At 43.1% G+C, this 23,526-nt stretch overlaps 1 protein-coding gene across 2 annotated transcripts in view; it reads left to right on the forward strand.

Moving 5' to 3' along the window:
- The window catches only part of VPS13C (vacuolar protein sorting 13 homolog C), a 355,707-nt gene extending 332,246 nt beyond the window's left edge, over nucleotides 1-23,461 (forward strand). For both annotated transcript variants that reach the window (XM_044279821.1, XM_044279822.1), the window contains exons 80-83: nucleotides 5,734-5,825; nucleotides 6,713-6,836; nucleotides 11,160-11,249; nucleotides 23,032-23,461. In XM_044279821.1, coding sequence (XP_044135756.1) covers nucleotides 5,734-5,825; nucleotides 6,713-6,836; nucleotides 11,160-11,249; nucleotides 23,032-23,130 — 405 coding nt within the window. In that variant the 3' untranslated portion in view covers nucleotides 23,131-23,461. The remainder of the gene's footprint in view (nucleotides 1-5,733; nucleotides 5,826-6,712; nucleotides 6,837-11,159; nucleotides 11,250-23,031) is intronic.
- Nucleotides 23,462-23,526: the final 65 nt, after the last annotated feature.

Below are 23,526 nucleotides of genomic sequence, written 5' to 3' on the forward strand. Positions count from 1 at the left end.
TATGCCTCCATGACCGACCATATCTCATCTTATATTCAGGCTAGAGCCCACCCACTCAGTTGAACAGTTTTCCCCAATAAACGTATACTTTTGCTCTTATATTGTAATCGCCTAAATATATCATCATTACATTCACACAGATAAAGTTTCGCTTGATTTCAACAACTCCTTGGTGAATTATTTCTTTTATCAGTGAGTGTATTTAGTACTTTGTAGTTCACCCATAAAATAAAGAATAGCTTAAATGTTAAAGATTTGAAACTGGCTGACCAGTTACATGTGCACGTGGCAGCTGAAGACATCTGCGTTAGTTCCATGTTCATATGTGTCCGCATTGCTGAGAAAAATGATGTTTTCATATATGCAAATGAGCCTCTAGGAGCAACGGGGGTGTTGTCATTACACCTAGAAGATCCATTTTCTCAGCAACTGCTGAACCCTCTGCACTTTGATTGACAGGGCCTGGTGTGATGACGTTTCACTGCCTGGCCCTATGAATCAAAATGGAGGAGCAGCATCAGTCGCAAAGAGCGCTGAGCCTCTAGGAACTGAAGCGCCCCCCGTTGCTCCTAGGCTCATTTGCATATAATAAAACATCCTTTTTCTAAGCAGTGCGGACACATATGAACATGGGACCAACACAGATACCTTCAGCTGCCAAGCGCACATGTAACAGGTCAGCCAGTGTCATGGGTACAAATCTGCTGACAGATGCCCTTTAATACTGTTTGAGCATAAAAGCACAGTAGATAATCTACCTACTTAATAGCACAATGGAACATAACATTCAGTATGAAATCCTTACTAAAAAGTGAAGTTTTTAAGAATTTAAGCAACTAGTGGGACAACATAGCTTACAATTCAAAGACTCTGTAATTAAAGGGAACCTGACAGCAGATTGATGCTTCCCAACAGTGTCCAGCATGAAATACAGACTGACTACCTCATTACATTGAGAGAAAGCATAGCTTCAGAATGAGTGAGCACAAGGAGACGTATACAGGGTGCGTTCAAAGTCTCAGGACACCCTATTATTTCAGAAACAAAAGGGAAAATGACCTCTCTGAATACCCCAGCAAGTAATGAGTGAGGGGGCCTAGGATCAATTGCACCACAGGTCCCAATTGCACTCGTGTGTCCGTTTGATGCCTGTGGAAAATCCGTCTGTGTTTTAAACGTGAAGAATCCATGTTTGGTCCGTGTGTCCGTTTTTTGCCCTCCTGGTTTCATCCATATTCCTCATACACATACTGTTTCCAGAGCATCATCTACTAATGGTCCGTGAAAAACCACAGACAGAAAATGGATGCCATCCATAGACTTCAACGGGCATGTTTGGTCTGTAATCATGGATTAAAGTAGTGCATGCTCCCATGATTTTTCCACTGACCCACAGTCGGTGTAAAACCACTGATTTGTGAACAAACACATTCATATCAGTGGAGAACACAGACGGCACACGTGACTTACTGAAGTGTGAAGAAAGCCTAAGGGTGGTATCACACACCACTTCTTGTGGCAGTTTGTGATAGTTTTTTTTAGACAAAGCTCGAAAGGGAATGAGAAATATAAAGGAAGGACAAAAAGCCATGAGTGACACCACCTCCTAAGGGTGGTGTCACACGTGGATTCTTTGGAAATTCGCCGCTGCACTTTTTGATGCAGTATTTCGATCCAGAGTCAGGAGTGAACATATCCTGCGTGAAGGAGAGTTATAAATCATGTCCTTTTATTTCTTTGAATCTATTTTCAATCTACTTCTGACTTTGGCTGAAAAACCGGCATGATAAACTGCCCCTTTGGAAGAGTCATGTTGAGAATATTGACTCTTAATGTTTGTTATTCCATTAAATGCATAGAAACTAATCTATGAATATATACAGGTAAATAAAGGACCAATTACCATTACCAAATGATTCATCTTTTTAAATAATCATATATTTATGTAAACCTATAAATGCAAGCTATTATTGTGAGTACATTATTTGTAACACTATAACTTTATGTATCTGTGTACTGTAATACTTTGTGTTAATAATATCTAAAGAAGAAATTTGTCTTGTCTCTGAAAGGAGCAATAAACAAACTTTCTGAACTTTCTTGTTAGTCTGAGTTTCTAGTTTCGGTAAAACGACCAGTATCCAGATCGCGATTTCATATTTAAAAAATACAAATTGTTGATTTGGAAACTAATTTCCAACATGTTTTGAGTAAGCAAAATCATGTAAAGGTGTATTCCAGTAGAATAGAAGAGCTTGGCCTTGAGCTCCAAAACCTTAAAAAAAATAACAGTGCTTATACTCACCCCACTGACCCCCCCCCCCTTCCCCCCTTCCCCCCAGCATGTGGACGAGTACACTGGCGTCATCAGTGCCCTAAAATGATACCAATGAAACTACAAGTCATCCAGCAAAAATCTAGTCCTCACACAGCTCTCTAAAAAAGAAAAAGTTATGGGTCTTGGGATGCGCAATGCAAAAACATTTTCTTATTTATTTTTAAACCATATTTATTATTTATTTTCCATATATAAGTATACAATTATACTAAGCATTGTTACATATATTTTAACAATCTGGAACAAAACATTTTAACTATAAAACATAACCGAAAACAGTTAACAGTATAAGGTAACTTAAGTGACAGTTGTTCTTGACTTGACTTCTTCCCAGCATGATCCCAGATCATCCATTAGCGGCTCACTTAACAAAAACAACAATGGAGCTAACCGCATACGGGGCTCTTTTGGAAATGATGCTGGTAAGGAGCTAGGCAACAAGGAAGTGGCATTCCACTAGTGTCAGATAATAACTACCCATCAGACGGGTCCTCGACTAATGCAGATGTAATAAGTTGTCTGCCAACCCCATACAATTTGATTTCCCATATACTCTACCGGTAATGCCGACAATACTATCTTTAGCTCGGCTGTGCTCGGGATCTCTTACTCTGCTCTGGGTCCTGTGTCAATCTGAGCTCTGGCAGGTCAGTGCTGGGTGTAAAGGCGGATCTGTTTGGCCTTGGCGAAGTGTCGGTAACATTGGGCCGACCCTGTGCGCTCTCTCGACCTTGCCGAGTGCTTTGGGTAACTCTTGCTCACAAATGAATAAGAGATCTTGTACAGATACGGACTCTGCACTCCAACTAACCTCAGATTATTCCATCGGGAGCGGTTTTCCAGGTCATCTATTTTATCTCCCATCTGCTTGTGATCCTGGAGTAGTTTTGTGTAGTCTGTTTTTAAGCGCGTGTATTCATCTTCTAGGGTACTTATCCTTTCTTCTGCTACATCCAGGCGTCTGCCATGTTCTGAAATGTCTTGATGTAAATGTGCCAGTTACGCCGAAACCGTAATTGAGTGATTCTTGCAGGTCAGGGAGTATTCTGGCTGCTACTTCAAGTGCCATCTTTTTGTAGTTTACTTTCAAATCTTTGCTTTGGTCCTCTCCGTCTAAGGAGTCTTCCTCAGGTGGAAGTGGCGGGGCGTCTTCAGGAGCTGGTAGCGGCGCGTGGTTCGCCATGTTGTTTGCTGGGGGCTGTGTCCACCACCTTTTGCTGTCCCTTTTGACAAATTTTGCTTCCCATGGTAACAATAAACCGGTCCATATGACTCTGTACTGAGGTAATCTGTTGATGAGCCCAGGACCTATTCAATTACAAGCCTAGAGGAGCAATTGATTAGCAGAGCTGAGCTGCACAAAGCTCTAGTAAGTGTGGCCACTCATGCTGGCACCGGAACCGGAAGTCCAACATTTTCTTATTTTTAAAAACAAGGGGTTTTATTATGCAAAAGTAGTAAAACTACATGTATTTTGTATGACTGTAATCATACTGGTCCAGAGAATAAAGTTATCGTTTTATTTATACCAGAAAATGAAAGCTGCAAAATTTATAACAGAAAAACTCAGTGGCAGTATTACTATTTTTTCCCATCCACCTCCAAAATAAAATGATGGCATTAAAAGCTACAACTTGTTCTGAAAAAAAAAAAGCCGTCGTGGCTACATCGACAGAAAAATTTAAAAGTTATACATGTTATAATGCAACAAATAAAAAATAAATGCTCGGTCACTAATGTCCACAAGAGGCTAAAGGGTAGATAAACCTTTGTTGAAAAAATGAAGAGGGAGAAGCGCTGCTCGGCGTGATCTGCCCCTTCTGCTTATAGCAGATAATTTTTATTACAAAAAGTAATATATTCCTATAAAAAGCAGCAGCCTACTGTCCGTGAATATTTTATCTCGATATATTTTGGGGAAATTTAAAGCAAAGATAACACACTAGCAGGATGTTCAATTAGAGTGGGGGCATAAGTAGAAAAAGCTGGGCCCCATAGGAGATTTTTGAACGGGACTCCCATCCCCCGCGCAACTACCCTACAATCCTGCTCCTCCCGCAAGCAAGTCAAGACTATCCATGCTTGCCATACAACCCACCCACTAAGACATGTAAAACAAAATATGAAATAAAAACGCTTGCTAACGCTTTACAGGAGAGGCAGGAGTCGAGAATTAACTGTACAGTATGCCACCTGGGCTCTGTATGCCCCCTTAGTGAGCCATGCAATACTTTTTTCCCTGTAGAGCCCCATTCACATCATGAATGTACCCTTAATGCCCCCACACAGTAGGATGGCCTCTTAGTGCCCTTGCACAATAGAATGCCCCCTTAGTGCCTCCTTCACAGTAGGGATGCCCCCTTAGTGCCCTACACAGTAGTGCTGGCCCCTTAGTACCCCCTTACAGAAGTAATGGCCCCTTAATGCCCTGTTACAGTAGCACTGCCTCCTTAGTGCAACCCTTAGAGTAGTGAATCCCCTGTGGTCTTATTAAAATAAAGTAATAATCGCCTAGCCCCTTTCCGACAGTGAACGGAGCCTGTCATGCTCTCCCCTGCAGCAGGTACAATGCAGTAATGTCGTCATGTCTGCTGTGCTGAGCTGTCCTAATCAATCCATCAGCCACAATGACGTCACATCATCTTGCCTGCTGCTGTGGTAAAGTATTATTATACAGTAAAAAAAAAAAAAACAAGCAAACTTAGACCATCTTAAAATGTGCCAAATGTATCATAGTGGCTGATGCGAGATGATAATCTGGCACATCTTTAGACTGTCTATTCTAATGCATACCACTTTTTTGTTGACCTAGTTTCCACTGAAAATCTGTCCACATCCCTGCAAATATATTTTATGTGGACCTGAATAATAAATGTGTCTAAAATGAAATGCAACAAAATTTTGGTGCAAACAACACCATGAAAGTGGCACATGTAGCATAGTAAATTTAGGCCATATTGTTTTAAATGGAACCTGTCACCGGGATTTTGTCTATAGAGCTGAGGACATGGGTTGCTAGATGGCCGCTAGCACATCCACAATACCCAGTCGCCATAGCTCTGTGTGCTTTTATTGTGTTAAAAAAACGATTTGATACATATGCAATCCCTGACTCACCTCGCGTACAGGACTCATCTCAGGTTAATTTGCATATGTATCAAATTGTTTTTTTTTTACACAATAAAAGCACACAGAGCTATAGGGACTGGGTATTGTGGATGTGCTAGCGGCCATCTAGCAACCCATGTCGTCAGCTCTATACCCAAAATCACAGTGACAGGTTCCCTTTAACTTGTGCCAGTAATGGGGGGGGTGCGTCTTATAGTTGAGTTATATGGCAGGTATTTATGGGAAAGTCAGTACGTGTAATTGACATTGCTGCTTTTATGTTGCAGAATTCAAATATAAAAAAAATAGATGGTGAAATCTACAGATACTGTCTGCCTTTAAATAAGACTAAGAAAGAGAACCTTGTGGTCACCAACAGGTTTGTCTTATTTTCTTCTCTTTCTTTGAGCCCCTTAGTGACATACATTGCCCTTTTACTGCTTCATTCTCTGTTTTCCTGAATCGTTATGTGCAGTCATTTTCTTTCAGTAGTTTCTCCCTCTAAATGTCTGCTGCTTTTGATTGATGGTGTAGCATTTTGGCATTGTGGGATCATGTTTATATATGCCATCTGATCTTTTGTTGTGGGTCATTCAGAGCTTTTGTTCAGATTTCTTGAAATATGATTTTCAAAATATTGTAAGGCTCTTTTCACACTGCGTTTTGCAGTGTCCATCAGTTAGTGGCAGGGAGGTTTCTTCCTAGGAAACCTCTGACCTGTACACCTGACAAATACCATTTAATAGGAACCCAGTGGCATCTGTCACACGTAGGCTTCCGTGTCCAAAAAATAGATATATATTTACCGACGTATACCAGACCGATGGAGCCTTAAAGGACACCCTTTTGGCCTCCCCTAATGGGGGGCCTATGACTTCTTTTGACATATGCACCTGGAAACTAGTAGTTTCTTGTATGAAAAAAAAAAAGATGTATTTGCTTTATCCCCCAATGTTCATATTACCACACCTTAACAAAGATATACAGTAGATTAGAAAGAAGAGTGCAGATATTGCTGAACCCCATGTAAATACAAAAGGTCTACATACTATAGTACGGTCATTATATAGGTGTGTGCAACATCTCACCACCCAGCTATAGTCCATCAAACACTAGTGGCCCCATTAGAGTTGGAGAAGCCCTGCGTGGCCAATACAGAAGTCAATGTCCTTATAGATTAGTGTTATCAAACACTAGTATTAAAGAAGATGCTCAGTATGAATTATTTACGGCTTCATGTCTATATGGTTCTATTTCTACAAACAGGAGAATTATGAGTGTTAAAGAAGTGGAAATTTTGGGACACAGAAGCATAGACTGGGACTACCCTTTTGAAGATTTTATCCAGCCACCAACAGTGGAAGAGAATGTACTGAATCTCTATGTAAAGGTATGTGAAAACTGTTCAGTAAGTTGCTGGACATTAAATGCAGTAGATTCTCGCTCTGCATCCTGTTAGCATGTCCCTCGCTTTACCCTAAACGCAGGCTGTAGTTGTAGCTGTAAGCCCGTTACGTGCTGTTTATGTGTGCATCATGTGACTGGTCACATGATTGTTAAGTCTGCCGACTGTGTCCACCCATGTTCGGGAACGAGCGTGCGCAGTGTGCCTCTGCTGCCTGGCGGCCATGTAGGTTGCGGGCCTCCGATCTCTGCCTTCCATAGATAATATCGCAGTACGAGAGATGTCCCGCGCATGCGCTTTATCAAGTTCCAGACACCGAGTGAACCCTGCTTTCTCCCCCAGTATGTGAGATCTCCATTTTGAATTTTGTTTTTTGTTTTTTTATATTTACACAATCATGGGCACCTGTATGTAATTATCGTTAATCATGTTTACAAATTAGAATTAACTTGCCTATGAATTTTATATTTTATATAATATCACAAATGGAACACTGATATGAATTTTGTATAATGATCGATCATATATACATGTCATGAATTTGGATCATGTATTCTTCACTTTGTTATAAAAAATTCTTGTATAATCATGTAAATTATATTGTAATTTGGCATGCTTTATAAACACCTGTGTGTGCACTGACTGTTATGGCTTGACAAAGGCTCCATAGAGAGAGCTGAAACGTTGCTGTCTTCACATGGGGGCATAAACACCCTGTTTTTTCACGGATTTTTGTGTGCTGCCTTGGATTTTTTCTATACATATTTGAATTGGATCCAGTCCGTGGTCTGCTCTAAGGAATTGCACCTTCCTAGTGTGTGCTGCTCATCTACTTTTTGTTTTCTACAAACTATACAGCTTCCATTTAACCCCTTAAGGACACAGCCTTTTTACACCTTAGGACCAGGCCATTTTTTGCAAATCTGACCAGTGTCACTATAAGTGCTGATAACTTTAAAACGCTTTGACTTATCCAGGCCGTTCTGAGATTGTTTTTTCGTCACATATTGTACTTCATGACACTGGTAAAATGAAGTTAAAAAAAAAATTTCAAAGTTTCAGTTTCTCTACTTCTGTAATACATAGTAATACCCCTAAAAATTGTGATGCCTTTACATTCCCCATATGTCTACTTCATGTTTGAATTATTTTGGGAATGATATTTTATTTTTTGGGGATGTTACAAGGCTTAGAAGTTTAGATGCAAATCTTGAAATTTTTCAGAAATTTACAAAAACCCAATTTTTAGGGACCACTACAGCTCTGAAGTCACTTTGCGAGGCTTACATAATAGAAACCACCCAAAAATGACCCCATTCTATAAACTACACCCCTCAAGGTATTCAAAACTGATTTTACAAACTTAGTTAACCCTTTAGGTGTTGCACAAGAGTTATTGGCAAATGGGGATGAAATTTGAGAATTTCATTTTCTTGGCTAATTTTCCATTTTAACCCATTTTTTCCACTAACAAAGCAAGGGTTAACAGCCAAACAAGACTGTATCTTTATTGCCCTGACTCTGCCGTTTACAGAAACACCCAATATGTGGCCGTAAACTACTGTACGGCCACACAGCGGGGCGTAGAGTGAAAGGTGCGCCATATGGTTTTTGGAAGGCAGGTTTTGCTGGACTGTTTTTTTGACTCCATGTCCCATTTGAAGCCCCCTGATGCACCCCTAGAGTAGAAACTCCATAAAAGTGACCCCATCTAAGAAACTAAACCCCTCAAGGTATTCAAAACTGATTTTACAAAGTTTGTTAACCCTTTAGGTGTTGCACAAGATTTAATGGAAAATAGAGATACAATTTCAAAATTTCACTTTTTTGGCAGATTTTCCATTTTAATATTTTTTTTCCAGTTACAAAGCAAGCGTTAACAGCCAAACAAAACTCATTATTTATGGCCCTGATTCTGTAGTTTACAGAAACACCCCATATGTGGTCATAAACTGCTGTACGGGCACACGACAGGGCGCAGAAGGAAAGGAATGCCATACGGTTTTTGGAAGGCAGATTTTGCTGGACTGGTTTTATTGACACCATGTCCCATTTGAAGCCCCCCTGATGCACCCCTAGAGTAGAAACTCCAAAAAAGTGACCCCATTTTAGAAACTACGGGATAAGGTGGCAGTTTTGTTGGTACTAGTTTAGGGTACATATGATTTTTGGTTGCTCTATATTACACTTTTTGTGCGGCAAGGTAACAAGAAATAGCTTTTTTGGCACCATTTTTTTTTTGTTATTTACAACATTCATCTGACAGGTTAGATCATGTGGTAATTTTATAGAGCAGGTTGTCACGGACGCGGCGATACCTAATATGTATACAATTTTTTTTATTTATGTAAGTTTTACACAATGAATTAATTTTTAAAACAAAAAAAGTTTTAGTGTCTCCATAGTCTAAGAGCCATAGTTTTTTTTAGTTTTTGGGCGATTATCTCAAGTAGGGTCTCATTTTTTGCGGGATGAGATTACGGTTTTATTGGCACTATTTTGGGGTGCATATGACTTTTTGATCGCTTGCTGTTACACTTTTTGTGAAGTAAGATGACAAAAAACTGCTTTTTTTACACCGTTTCTTTTTTTTTTTTTTTTTTTACGGTGGTCACCTGAGGGGTTAGGTCATGTGATATTTTTATAGAGCCGGTCGATACGGACGCGGCGATACCCAATATGTATACTTTTTTTTATTTATGTAAGTTTTACACAATGATTTCATTTTTGAAACAAAAAAAATCATGTTTTAGTGTTTCCATAGTCTAAGAGCCATAGTTTTTTCAGTTTTGGGGCGATTATCTTGGGTAGGGTATGATTTTTGCGGGATGAGATGACGGTTTGATTGTTACAATTTTGGAGTACATACAACTTTTTTGATCACTTTTATTAACTTTTTGGGGAAGTAAGGTGGGCAAAATTTCAATTTCATCATAGTTTTTAATTTTTTATTTTTATGGCGTTCACCGTTTGGGTAAAGTAACATGACCGTTTTATAGATCAGGTCGTTACGGACGCGGCGATACCAAACATGTGTAGGGAATTTAATTTTTTTTATTTTTAATCAGTGATAAATGTGTTTTTTGATTTTTACTTTATTTTCACTTTTTTTCACTTTCTTTTTGACCCAGACCCACTTGGTTCTTGAAGATCCAGTGGGTCTGATGTCTGTATAATACAGTACAGTACAATATATAGTACTGTACTGTATTTTACACTTTGTCTGAACAGATCTATGCCTTTCAGCACAGATCTGTTCAGCACCATGGACAGCAGGACGCCTGAGAAGGCGTCCTGTTGCCATGGGAACCTTCCCCGTCTGCTCAGTTATGGTCAGAACTGCGCAGACGGGGAAGGGTAAGGACGGGGCTTGGGGGGCTGCCTGGGAGCTCTCTCCCTCTCCATTCGGAGGGGCTGCAAAGGCACAGCAGCCCCCCGATGGGAGAGGGAGGGAGCTCCCTGCGCTGTTAACCTTTTCCATACAGCGGTCCGTACGGACCGCTGTATGGAAAGGGTTAAACGGCTGACATCGCATCACCGATGTCAGCCGTTTATACCAGGGTGCCAGCAATGTGCTGGCACCCTGGTATACCCACTAGACACCAACGATTACGCAATGGGAGGCGGGCGGGGGATCGCGATCCCGCCTGCCGCACCGCCCGCCTCCCGCACCGCCCGCAACCCTCCCCCTGCACCTCCCACCCGGCAAAAATCACTAAGGGGTGCAGGTGGGGGGGATACAGATGCATTTTAGGAATGCTAAAGTTTCTGATCCCCGCGGTCAGGGACCGCGGGGATCAGAAACTGCAGAAATCGCAGCAAACCGCAGGTCTGAATTGACCTGCGGTTTGCCGCGATCGCCGACATGGGGGGGTCACGGGACCCCCCGGCGCATTTAGCCTAGGTGCCTGCTCAATGATTTGAGCAGGCGCCGGGTTCCGATCACTGCCAGCCGCACGGCAGTGATCAGAAATACACAGGGCGTACATGTACGCCCTGTGTCCTTAAGTACCAGGGCACAAGGGCGTACCTGTACGCCCTATGTCCTTAAGAGGTTAAGGAGCATCCGTCACCACATACCTTCTTATCAATCAAAATGAATTGTTAGATGCGCGCTGTCCCCTGAGCAAAACTCTGCAGTCCTTTTTAAAATCTGGGTGGGAGCTCTAAATGCTTTGTAACATATAGCTGGGAACACTTCAACAATGCAGGGATTATAATGTTTCCAAGTGACCGTGCAGCATCTGCATGAACTGCTGATTGATTCCGTTTTTTTTTAAATTCTTTCTTTATTTTTTTTCTGTGCAGGACCACAGCCTTATAGTATTTCAGAAGAGGGAAAACGGTAATCATGAAGTCAAGAAAAGAATAACTCTGCCAAGCAATGCCACTGCTCAGGTAACACATCCTGTGAAGATTTTTTCAGGGGATGGTCGGCGACTTTAACAAGTCTACATTTATTCTTCCCTTCATATTGGTAGAAAGGCTTTGTGTGTGTGAGAAACTTTGCTTACAGTATTTCCTCTATTATTTCAATGTATTTGCGTAAAGTGCATAAACTCTGGAACTTTCATAAATTGCATTTTGCCCACACTGATTCTCATTTAAGGCCTAAAACGAAAATGCTGATTTTAGAAGAAATTTAAAAATTTTAGTTTAATTAGAAACCTTTTTACACCTGCTCTAGTCTGGATTCACACATGCAGTTTTTGAAGTACTTTTTTTTATTTTTTTCCTTTGTTTTCTAATCAATTTCTGTGTTTTTAGCCCAAAAATAGAAAAAGTATCATCCTTTGTGTTACACTTTTATTTACTCTTGTATTCACTCTTGGCTTTGGCAAAGAAAAAAAAACTATCTAAAGAGAACCTGATTTAGTAACTACTTGTATTCCCCATGGTATAACAATCCTAGAGCATCTTTTCCTAGAACTATTTGTTTTTCCATTCCTCTGTTATTCCTCCTAGAACAGGGATCAGCAACATTCGCCATTTAAGCTATGATGAAACTATGACTTCCATCATGCACACTTGTTTGGTTGTTTTTGGAACTCCCATAGAAATTAGTGGAACATGCTGGGAGTTGTAGTTTTACAATAGCTGGAGTGCCAGAGGTTTATGAATAAATTGACAATTGGGGGTTACCATTTTGGGGGTGTCCTTACACAGTCTGGCAAAGTCTAATAGGTATTCATCAGAGAATGGTCAGTCAATGCCACTAAAATGTAACTTTTAATTGTTGCACTAAACAACCCAAATTGTAAAGATCTAAAAAGGTAACCTCCTGTATTAAACCTCACAATTCCCACTGTCACAGATAGCAATGTAATCCTACTTGGCAGCTTCCAACCAAGGCAGTAGAGTAATAATAGACCAGTGTGTTCTTACCACCTCCTATGTCATGGTTGGAAGCCCAGTAGCGTGGTCGGGATGTTGCTGGTGTTCGTAATTAAATACAGTTGCAAGAAAAAGTATGTGAACCCTTTGGAATGATATGGATTTCTGCACAAATTGGTCATAAAATGTGATCTGATCTTCATCTAAGTCACAACAATAGACAATCACAGTCTGCTTAAACTAATAACACACAAAGAATTAAATGTTACCATGTTTTTATTGAACACACCATGTAAACATTCACAGTGCAGGTAGAAAAAGTATGTGAACCCCTAGACTAATGACATCTAATTGGAGTGAGGTGTCAGCCAACTGGAGTCCAATCAATGAGATGAGATTGGAGGTGTTGGTTACAGCTGCCCTGCCCTATAAAAAACACACACCAGTTCTGGGTTTGCTTTTCACAAGAAGCATTGCCTGAAAAGAGCTCTCAGAAGACCGACGATTAAGAATTGTTGACTTGGGCGTGGCCTGGTCGGGCATGTGAGCGGACGTGCTTGGGAGCTCCTGACCTGCCGTCTATAATCCTGACTAATCCGGCATCTGCAGTGAGCGCTGCTGCTCTAAATTTCATTGGGGGGCACCGGAGAGTGTGCGGATCCGTTGCAGAGCATCATGACCCGCACAGGAAAGAAGGAGATGAAAGAGACCGGAACGTCCACACCGGTCAAGAAAGATGGCGCCGCATCGGAGGTGCGGGCCGCAGACTTGGCGGCCCGTCTGGGTAAATATGCCTGTTCAGCTGCAAACCTACCTCAATCTGAACTGCCTGCAACATCCCTGGCTGCATCGGAGGAGTCAGCTGTGAGGAAGAAATCCTCGGCATCACCGACATGGGGGCCTGAATATGAACTCTCACAAGCAGGGAAGATGGCTTGAGATTCAGCTTCTGTCCCTCTAGCTCCACCTAGTGGCCCTGCATCTCTATGTACTCAGCACACACAGCATTGTCAGCCTGATGTTACTACTGGTGAGCCTACTTCTACAGATATCTTTATGGCAGTCTAGCAAAGTAACAGTGCGCTTGCTCTTCTCACTACTAATATGGGAAGCCTGCAAGAAAGTGTGTCCTTTCTCCGTCAAGACCTTAAAAAAGTCACTGATAGGATGACTGAGGTTGAAGCCAGAGTGAGTACAGTGGAGGATCAATTACCCCCTGTGAAAAGGGATCTGGGCAGAGTTATTCATAATGTAACCCTGTTGATGTCCAAAGCAGACGATCTAGAGAACCGTTCAAGGAGGAACAACCTCCGGTTGGTGGGGGTCCCTGAGAAAGCAGAAGGTCCTGATCCAGTGTCCTTCTCTGAAGATTGGATTACTGTTAAATTTAGCAAGGACTTACTATCCAGGATGTTTGCTATTGAAAGGGCCCATAGAGTGCCGTTTCACGCTCCGCCACCAGGGGCCCCACCCCATCCAGTTTTAATGAAGCTGCTACACTTCAGGGACAGGGACAAGAGATCATCCAGAGCTACTGATCAATGGAAGTAAAATTGCGATTTATCCAGATTTCTCAGCAGAGGTCCAACGGAAGAGAGTCAAGTTCCTGGATGTGAAAAGACTCCTTCGGAATCTACAAATCCCGTACTCCATGCTATATCCAGCCAAGCTCTGTGTAGTGGCATATGGAGAAGTCTGTTCCTTTGACACCCCCCTGGAGGCGGCGCAGTGGATTGACACCAATGAGCCTTTGTTGAAGACTTCGGCATCAGTGGAATGAGCGTCCTGATTATCCTAGAGTTGGAGCACGTGAGATATGCCAGCTATACTAAGGGACATGGTTGATATGTACTGCATATTACTGCTATGTGTATTGGTCGTTCTTCATTACTGTCTATTGTTCTTATGACCTTATGTTTGTACTATCTGAAGTTTTATATGTAGGATCCATAGACCCTTATGTTAATCTGGTATCTGGTGACGAGCTGCGGATGTCACCTGAAAATGTTTGACTATGTTTGTGCACTTTAATTATACTCAATACGCTGCAGGTCTATTTACATGTAGGCAGGTCAGCATAGGTAACCCGATTTCTGTTTGTATTCTTCCACGGGTTCTCCTGTGGTAATAATTCCGCCATGTATATGGCCGTCTGTAGGGAAATTTTTTCGCCCTGTTTGTTTTTTTTTTTTTTTTTTTTTTTTAGGTAGGGATCCTATCCTTGCCGCTAGCTGTTTTGATGCTGGGAATGGGTGGGTTGAGCGATGGAGCGGGGCCCGAGTACTTCTGCGGTATATAAGGAATATAGCGACGTGTATAATAGCTGTGGTGTGCGTGGCTGTCAAATGTACTATGTGGTATTATGGCGAATAGTCTTAAGATAATAGGTTGGAATGTTAGGGGTTTAGGTGATCCAACTAAACGTACTGCAATGTTTATGGCGCTAAAGCACTTTCATCATGCTATATTCTGTCTGTCAGAGACTCCTTTATCTGCTAACACTACTTCGGTTCTGCAAAGGCCGTGGGTTGGCCACGCATTTCACTCTCTGTTTTCTTCGCATTCTAGGGGTGTAAAGGTTCTAGTGCATAAATCTCTGCCATTTATATGTCATTCGTCTCACATAGACGATATTGGACGGTATGTTTGTCTCCATTGTACCTGTTATCATTGGTCCTTTATATTAGTAGCGGTGTATATTCCCCCTCCCTACAGCAGTGAGGTTTTAAAAGAAATTATGAGATACGTTGTGGAGTTACCCCAATGCCCAATACTGATAGTAGGGGATTTTAATACTTGCCCTTCTGTAGTTTTAGATGGGGGCGGGATTTCGGGAGCATGTAGGGATTCTAATTTTGCTAGAGTATTGCGGGAATTGGACCTACCGTATTTTTCGCCCTATAAGACGCACTTTTTCCCCCAAAAAATTGTGGGGGGAAAGGCAGTGCGTCTTATGTGGCGAATACTTGACTTTGTATACCGCCGACCGCATGCTGCACAGCGCGGTGCGCGGTGTATTAGTGGGCATGGATGAGGGAGGAGGGGCCGGCATCCAGGTCTGTAACTACAGCGGGCCCGGTGCAGTCACTGTATTCTGCTACACCGGGCCCGCTCACTGTAGGAATCCTAACTGCAGGCAATGCTAACAGTCTTTTATCCAGCCTGTACTTACGATACTAACTTTCCGGCAGGCAGCGGGCAGGAGGCTGAACTGGTGGGCGGGCGCTTACAACGTAACTCACTATGTCACGCGCCGGCTCCGCCCACTTTATGAATGAAGAAGGGAGAGCCGGCGCGTGACATAGTGAGTTACGTTGTAAGCGCCCGCCCACCAGTTCAGCCTCCTGCCCGCTGCCTGCCGGAAAGTTAGTATCGTAAGTACAGGCTGGATAAAAGACTGTTAGCATTGCCTGCAGTTAGGATTCCTACAGTGAGCGGGCCCGGTGTAGCAGAATACAGTGACTGCACCGGGCCCGCTGTAATTACAGAGCTGGATGCCGGCCCCTCATCCCTATTGGGGGTCATTCTATGGATGGCACTGTTATGGGGGTCTGTGGACACATAGCGTAAAATGCTATTTATGTGTCATCAACAGATCCCCCATAACAGTGCCATCCACAGTCCCCAATAACAGTGCCATCCACAGTGCCCCCCATAACGTGCCATCCACAGTGCCCCCCATAACCGTGCCATCCACAGTGCCCCCCATAACTGTGCCATCCACAGTGCCCCCCATAACTGTGCCATCCACAGTGCCCCCCATAACCGTGCCATCCACAGTGCCCCCCATAACCGTGCCATCCACAGTGCCCCCCATAACCGTGCCATCCACAGTGCCCCCCATAACCGTGCCATCCACAGTGCCCCCCAACCGTGCCATCCACAGATCCCCATAACCGTGCCATCCACAGATCCCCATAACCGTGCCATCCACAGATCCCCATAACCGTGCCATCCACAGATCCCCATAACCGTGCCATCCACAGATCCCCATAACCGTGCCATCCACAGATCCCCCCATAACCGTGCCATCCACAGATCCCCCCATAACAGTGCCATCCACAGATCCCCCCATAACAGTGCCATCCACAGATCCCCCCATAACAGTGCCATCCACAGATCCCCCCATAACAGTGCCATCCACAGATCCCCCCATAACAGTGCCATCCACAGATCCCCCCCATAACAGTGCCATCCACAGATCCCCCCCATAACAGTGCCATCCACAGATCCCCCCCATAACAGTGCCATCCACAGATCCCCCCATAACAGTGCCATCCACAGATCCCCCCATAACAGTGCCATCCACAGATCCCCATAACAGTGCCATCCCCAGATCCCACATAACACCATTAGGCACACCTTTTGGTTCAAATTTTTTTATTTTATTTTTTCCTCCTTAAAAACCTAGGTGCGTCTTATGGGCCGGTGCGTCTTATAGGGCGAAAAATACGGTATATGACATCTGGCGGGTGAGGAACCCAAATGTGCGTCAGTTCTCTTGTTTCTCTAGTTCTCACCATTCTCTGTCATGGATTGATTTAGCTATAGGTTCACCTGAAGTGCAGTCGCTGGTGGCGGAAATCAAATACTTACCTAGGAGTCTCTCCGACCACTCCCCGATTTTTATTGACTTACATCTGGGCACTAGACGCCTCCCTGGGATCGGGACATGGAAACTCAACCCGTTTTGGTTACAGTCTGTAGATGGGGAGAATGGCATGATGGAGGAATTGAAAGTAGTAGAGGCAGAGGAAAGGTTCATACATACATCTGATAGGGCAAGTGAGGACTCCCTTATAGCAGCTCAGGCGGGGTTGAAGCAGCATATATTGCAAACTGCAGATAACCGTAGGTTTTTTATGAAACAAAAATATTTCGAGGCGGGGGAAAGTTCTGGTAAATTACTGGCAAGAGTAATTAGAGCCTAGGAGGGACCGTCCAAAATATTGTCTATCCAGAGGGGGGATGGTTCTCTTGTCACGTCGGATCAAGAGATTCTGTCGGTTTTTCACAACTATTATGAATCCCTGTAAAGAACTAAGTTAAAGGTGGATTCTAACAATATAGCCAATTATCTTACAGAGATTGAGATCCCGCGACTATCAGCGACGAGTGTAGCAGGGTTAGAAGGTCCTTTAACAGTCAAGGAGTTAGAATTAGCCCTACAGTCATTTCCTAATGAGAAAGCTCCAGGGATAGATGGATTACCGATATAATTTTTTAAGAAGTATAGTAGTGTCCTAATGCCCCACTTATTGTCAGTTTTTAATGATTCCCTTCAATCCGGAAACCTTCCTGCTTCTATGAAAGAGGCTATTGTAATGGTCCTGCCCAAACCTGGTAAGGATCCCAGATCCCCTGACTCGTACAGACCAATTTCATTGTTGACCTCTGATATTAAGATTCTGGCGAAAGTTTTAGCGAATAGTCTACAGTCCGTAATTTCCACTTATTCATAGTGATCAGGCGGGTTTAATGCCTGACAAATCTACTTTGGTGAATCTTGGACGCCTTTTTCTTAATATTCAGAGAAGAGTTAAGTCTGTCGGAGGTCGGGCCATCCTTTCATTGGATGCGGCTAAAGCCTTTGATAGTGTTGAATGGAGCCATCTTTGGGAGGTGTTGCGAGTCATGGGATTTGGGAAGACCTTTAGCTCCTGGGTTCAGTTGTTATACAACGGCCCCTCGGCTAGGATACGGGCGAATGGGGAAACATCGGAGTCATTCAGATTGGGAAAAGGAACCCGTCAGGGGTGCCCATTATCTCCCCTTCTGTTTGCCATTGAAATTAAGCCACTGGCCTGCCTGTTGCGCTCATCTGATCAGATTGTAGGGTTTCCCTGCGGGTCTTGGGAGGAGAGAGTGTCCCTTTACGCTGATGACATGTTAATTTACTTAGGTAATGTGGAACAGTCTTTGAGTCCTGTCATGGCACTTATACGGGTGATAGGTCTGGTCTCCGTATCAACTGGGACAAATCCATCCTCTTACCGCTAGATAATTCTGCTGTGACTCTCGTCCCCAAATCTAGTCCATTGCAAATTGCGCATCAGGTCAAGTATCTGGGGATAATAGTTACAGCAAATCCTAACAGTTATATTAAATTGAATGGAGAGCCGCTCTTAATCTCAATGTTGGATAAAATCAAGGCGTGGTGCAAGTTGCCGCTTTCTGAAATTGGGAGGAGTAACCTTCTTAAAATGATTCTCATGCCCAAGCTCATGTATCTATTGCATAACCCCCCAGTATGGATTCCTCGCAGGATTTTCATAAAAAATAATAGGTTATTTAGGGATCTGATTTGGCGCCATAAAAAGGCTCTGATTAGACTAGACACTCTGCAGAGAGGAAAAGAGGAGGGAGGGCTATCAGTTACCGAATGCATGGCTTTACTACATTTCGGCACAGTTGCAACAGTTGAGGGGATGGGAGGACTCCTGGAGACGTTGGCTCAGCCAGATTGGTGGCGCACATTATCGGTCACGATTCTCCGGTGGTCTTATTGGAAAAAAGCGGAATTGTTGGTAGGCTGTCGGGGCATCCCACACTCTCCATGATACACAAAGTGTGGCAGAAATGTCGGGTGCTGTTATCAGTAGAAGGGTTTACGCAGTTTTCCCCTATCTGGAGGAATCCGCATCTTCCTGAACTATTCCAGTTAGGTTTTTCACCCTGGGAGCGCAAAGGTGTGAGGTATTTGTCAACTACAGAGGGCTGGTGTTTTTAAGTCCTTTCAACAGTTGAGAACTGATTTCGGTCTCCCACACACCTCCTTCTATCAATTTCTGCAACTAAGGCATGCCTTTCAGAAGCAGGCTAACTCTGTTTCGTTGAGATGCACTATGGTCCCGTTGTTTCAGCAATTTCTTACAAACTGTTCCTTGAGCGGTTTGATATCATCTACCTACAGGAACTTATATGTGAAGTCAATGAAACAAGGGGTTTTAGCAGTTAAATCTAAATGGGAAAGCGAGGTTGGGCCGATTTCAGATGAGCAGTGGAAGTCGATCCTAGCACTCACCCCGCAACTGTCAGTGTGTGAGGGGCAGCGCATGTCCCAGCTGTTTTTATTGCACCGGGTGTATAGGACTCCGGAGTTTTTATGCCGGATAGGTGTTCGAGAGGATGCGGATTGTCCTAGATGTGGCATGAGCCCTGCTTCCTTGTTACACATGTTCTGGGATTGTGCGGAGCTCCGTAATTTCTGTTCCTCGGTTCTAGCCTTAATAAAAGACGCATTTAATGTCAAGGTTCCGCCTGGTCTGAGAACGTGTATAGTAGGAATTTTAGACATCAAAAATCGCCATCAGCGTCTGGGAGTGCAGCGTCTGCTATTCCAGGCTAGGAAACCAATAGCCAGATTTTGGCTTAGACCGCAATCTCCGACTAGGGGAGAATTCCTTAGTAGGATGTCATATATATAATACGCTTAGAAAAAGGTGTATATGTTAAAAGACAATGTGTAACGAAGTTTAAGAAAATATAGGATAAGTGGGAGAAATTTAGGTTACAGTGTCCGGATTAGCTTCTCTTCTCAGTTGGACTGTGGGAAGACAGAGACACAGTCCTTGTGTCTGTGTGATTTTCTTTTTCCTTTAGCTTAATTAGCTTTGGGTGCCTGTTTGAAAGTGTTTAGCACTACGTAGGATTGGTGTGAAGAGGAATGTTAAAAAGATAGAAGTACACTAATGGCTATGCTTATGATGTATTAGTAGGATAACCGTTGTTGGAGTTCGGATCCGTTCCATCGCTCGGGTAAGGGGGGGAGGGAATGGGTTTTAGTTGGGCAGGGGGGGTTGGTCCTATGTTCATTAATTATGATGGATGTGGAATGTGGTTTGTACATAGTATACTGTGTAACTAGATTACTTGATCTTTTATATGTATCCTATGCTATGCCAGTTGATATATTGCAGACTCAAGGAAGTGATTCTGTGGCCGATCATGTAATGCTATGATACTATTGTTATCGCCTGTTGCATGTAAACTGTGCAGACTATTTTCTTTCTTTATATTTTTGTGATTTTCAAAAAAAATGTCAAAAATTATCTGATAAAAAAAAAATAAATGAATTGTTGACTTGCATAAAGCTGGAAAGGGTTATAAAAGTATCTTCTTCAAAAGCCTTGCTGTTCATCAGTCCACGGTAAGACAAATTGTCTATAAATGGAGAAAGTTCAGCACTGCTGCTACTCTCCCTAGGAGTGGCTGTCCTGTAAAGATGACTGCAAGAGCACAGCGCAGACTGCTCATCGAAGTGAAGAAGAATCCTAGAGTGTCAGCTAAAGACTTACAAAAGTCTCTGGCATATGCTAACATCCCTGTTAGTATCGTAAAACACTAAACAAGAATGGATTTAATGGGAGGATACCACAGAGGAAGCCACTGCTGCCCAAAAAAAAAAAAACATTGCTGCACGTTTACAGTTTGCACAAGAGCACCTGGATGTTCCACAGCAGTACTAGCAAAATATTCTGTGGACAGATGAAACCAAAGTTGAGTTGTTTGGAAGAAACACACAACACTATGTGTGGAGAAAAAGAGGCACAGCACACCAAAATCAAAACCTCATCCCAACTGTGAAGTATGGTGGTGGGGGCATCATGGTTTGGGGCTGATTTGCTGCGTCAGGGCCTGGACGGATTGCTATCATCGAATGTAAAATGAATTCCCAATTTTATGACGACATTTTGCAGGAGAACTTCCACCAGCTGAAACTACACAGAAGATGGGTGTTGCAACAGGACAACGACCCAAAGCATAGAAGTAATTTAACAACAGAATGGCTTAAACAGAAGAAAATACGCCTTCTGGAGTGGCCCAGTCAGAGTCCTGACCTCAACCCGATTGAGATGCTGTGGCATGACCTCAAGAAAGCAATTCACACCAGACATCCCAAGAATATTGCTGAACTGAAACAGTTCTGTAGAGAGGAATGGTCAAGAATTACTCTTGACCGTTGTGCACGTCTGATCTGCAACTACAGGAAACGTTTGGTTGAAGTTATTGCTGCCAAAGGAGGTTCAACCAGTTATTAAATCCAAGGTTTCACATACTTTTTCCACCTGCACTGTGAATGTTTACATGGTGTGTTCAATAAAAACATGGTAACATTTAATTCTTTGTGTGTTATTAGTTTAGGCAGACTGTGATTGTCTATTGTTGTGACTTAGATGAAGATCAGATCACATTTTATGACCAATTTGTGCAGAAATCCATATCATTCCAAAGGGTTCACATACTTTTTCTTGCAACTGTAGTTAATAAGGTATGTCCTACAGCATCCTTAGTATCCTCTGTCAGGTGGCCACTCTGTCTCTACAACCCATCCACACCCCCCCCCCCCCCCCAACAAGGCCGGCCCTGTCTGGACCACCGGATCCTGACCTACATACCCTGCAATGACCCTATCAGTGTGTCCTGGCATGCCATGTTTCATTGTGTGTCAAGCTCATAAGGTGACATCCACAGTATCAATGGTAAAAGATACAGATACTTGGCTTACCTATAGTGATGGTCAGAACAGTAAAGGCTGTCTATTAGAGGCTGGCTATAAGCCTAGACTAACATAGTGGCACTGCAGTGGCAGTCTCTATTTCTTGATGGTAGGTCATCAGTATAGGAAACTGGACAACCCATTTAAGGAACTGTCTCAGGATTTAAAGCAATGTTTCATTGAGAGAGAATGGTGAGATTGCACTAATTTATTAACACCAAACGTACACTGAGGGATGTATACTCTTGATCACCATGTTTGACATCTGAGCAGCTGCGGCTTGATGGGTGACTTCGAAGTACTGGCCTCTCCTTTTGATGGACCAAGACAGGCTTGCTCAACCTGCGGCCCTCCAGCTGTGGCAAAACTACAACTCCCAGCATGCCCTGAAAGCTGTAGGGTGTCGAGGCATGCTGGGAATTGTAGTTTTGCCACAGCTGGAGGGCCGAAGGTTGGTCATTCCTGGACTAAGACATTTCTGATGCGGTAAGTAAATACCCACAGATCACCTACAAGAAAGGAAAAAGCCTTAGAAATTCCTTAGTACATAACACATTTTGTACCGACAAGGTTGACAGGCATGTGGTTGGACAGACAGATAAAAGGATGCTACAAATGTAGTGACTGTATTGCCTGTAAATTTATACGCGTTCTCTGGTACCAATCTGAACTGTTATCCAACCCCTAAAATACCTCCCCATACGCCCAGACCCTTCAGAGAGGTTGTGCTTTCCTGGCTCCCCAGCAGCCGCGTCACTTCTGACGCCCGCACGTACACTGCTGCATGTCCCTGTCTGCTTGGGGGGGTATAGGGGTACCCGTGATGCTAGGGAGGCTCTTCCTAAACACGGCCTGTTATTAGCTGCAACAAACCCCCACGCAGAGGGAGATGCAGTGGCGGCCGTGCAGGCGTCAGAAGTGACGCGGGTGCTGGGGAGCCAGGTAAGTACAACCTCTTTGAAGGGCCCGGCTGTATGGGGAGGCATTGTAGGGGTTGTATAACCCCTTTAATTGTCAATCTCAATGTGTCAACTACAAGGTGACCTGTATTTGCAGTATATAGTGAAGTATATATCTATTGGTATTGATCCCCAAAACAAAGGGGAGGCCAGCGCGCATGCACAGTCACCTCTCCATTCACCTCTATTGAGATTCCAGAAATAACAAAGTTGTTGCTTGGCTATTTTCAGGACTCCCTTAAAAGTGAATGGAGTGTGCCCATGCAATGCATGCGTGGTGCGCCTTCGTTCACTTTGGGAGACCCATTCTAGAGAGAGAATCCTAGCGATATGCCACCAATCTCTCAAATGAGACAACCTCTTTAATTGTTGTATGCTTTTATTCTAGGAGGTTCTCAAAGCGCTAGATGAGGCTCGAACAAGTCGCCATCAACAAACCTTAGTGAGACAGAAATCCGAGAGGTTTATCAAACAGTATAGCAGTTAAATGTCTTTATGCTTGGTCTGTAATCTATTATCCTTCATGCTTGATCCATTTACATTATTTTGTGTTTCTTGTTGCAAATATTCCTCCGTGCACTTTGTACATTCTCTCTAGTTTCATCTTATGTCTTCCTTGTTTGAGTCAAGACAAGACCCAACTTCCATGTACTGGGAGAGATCACTATCATGTCCATATGTAAAGTTGAGGTGTAAACCGTCCAATATAGAATTTTTCAAGCATGTGATTTATTGATTCGTGTAATTTTTCTAAGAAATGCCACTTCATTGATCTTTATATAAAAATGTGTTCAATAAAATAAAGAAAATTATCTGCACTTTGTCATGTGAACTTACTAATAATGTTTGCTGTTAAACAAGTAAAACAAATATGCACAGAGGT

Source organism: Bufo gargarizans, chromosome 2 (assembly GCF_014858855.1).
Source record: "Bufo gargarizans isolate SCDJY-AF-19 chromosome 2, ASM1485885v1, whole genome shotgun sequence".
Lineage (NCBI taxonomy): Eukaryota > Metazoa > Chordata > Amphibia > Anura > Bufonidae > Bufo > Bufo gargarizans.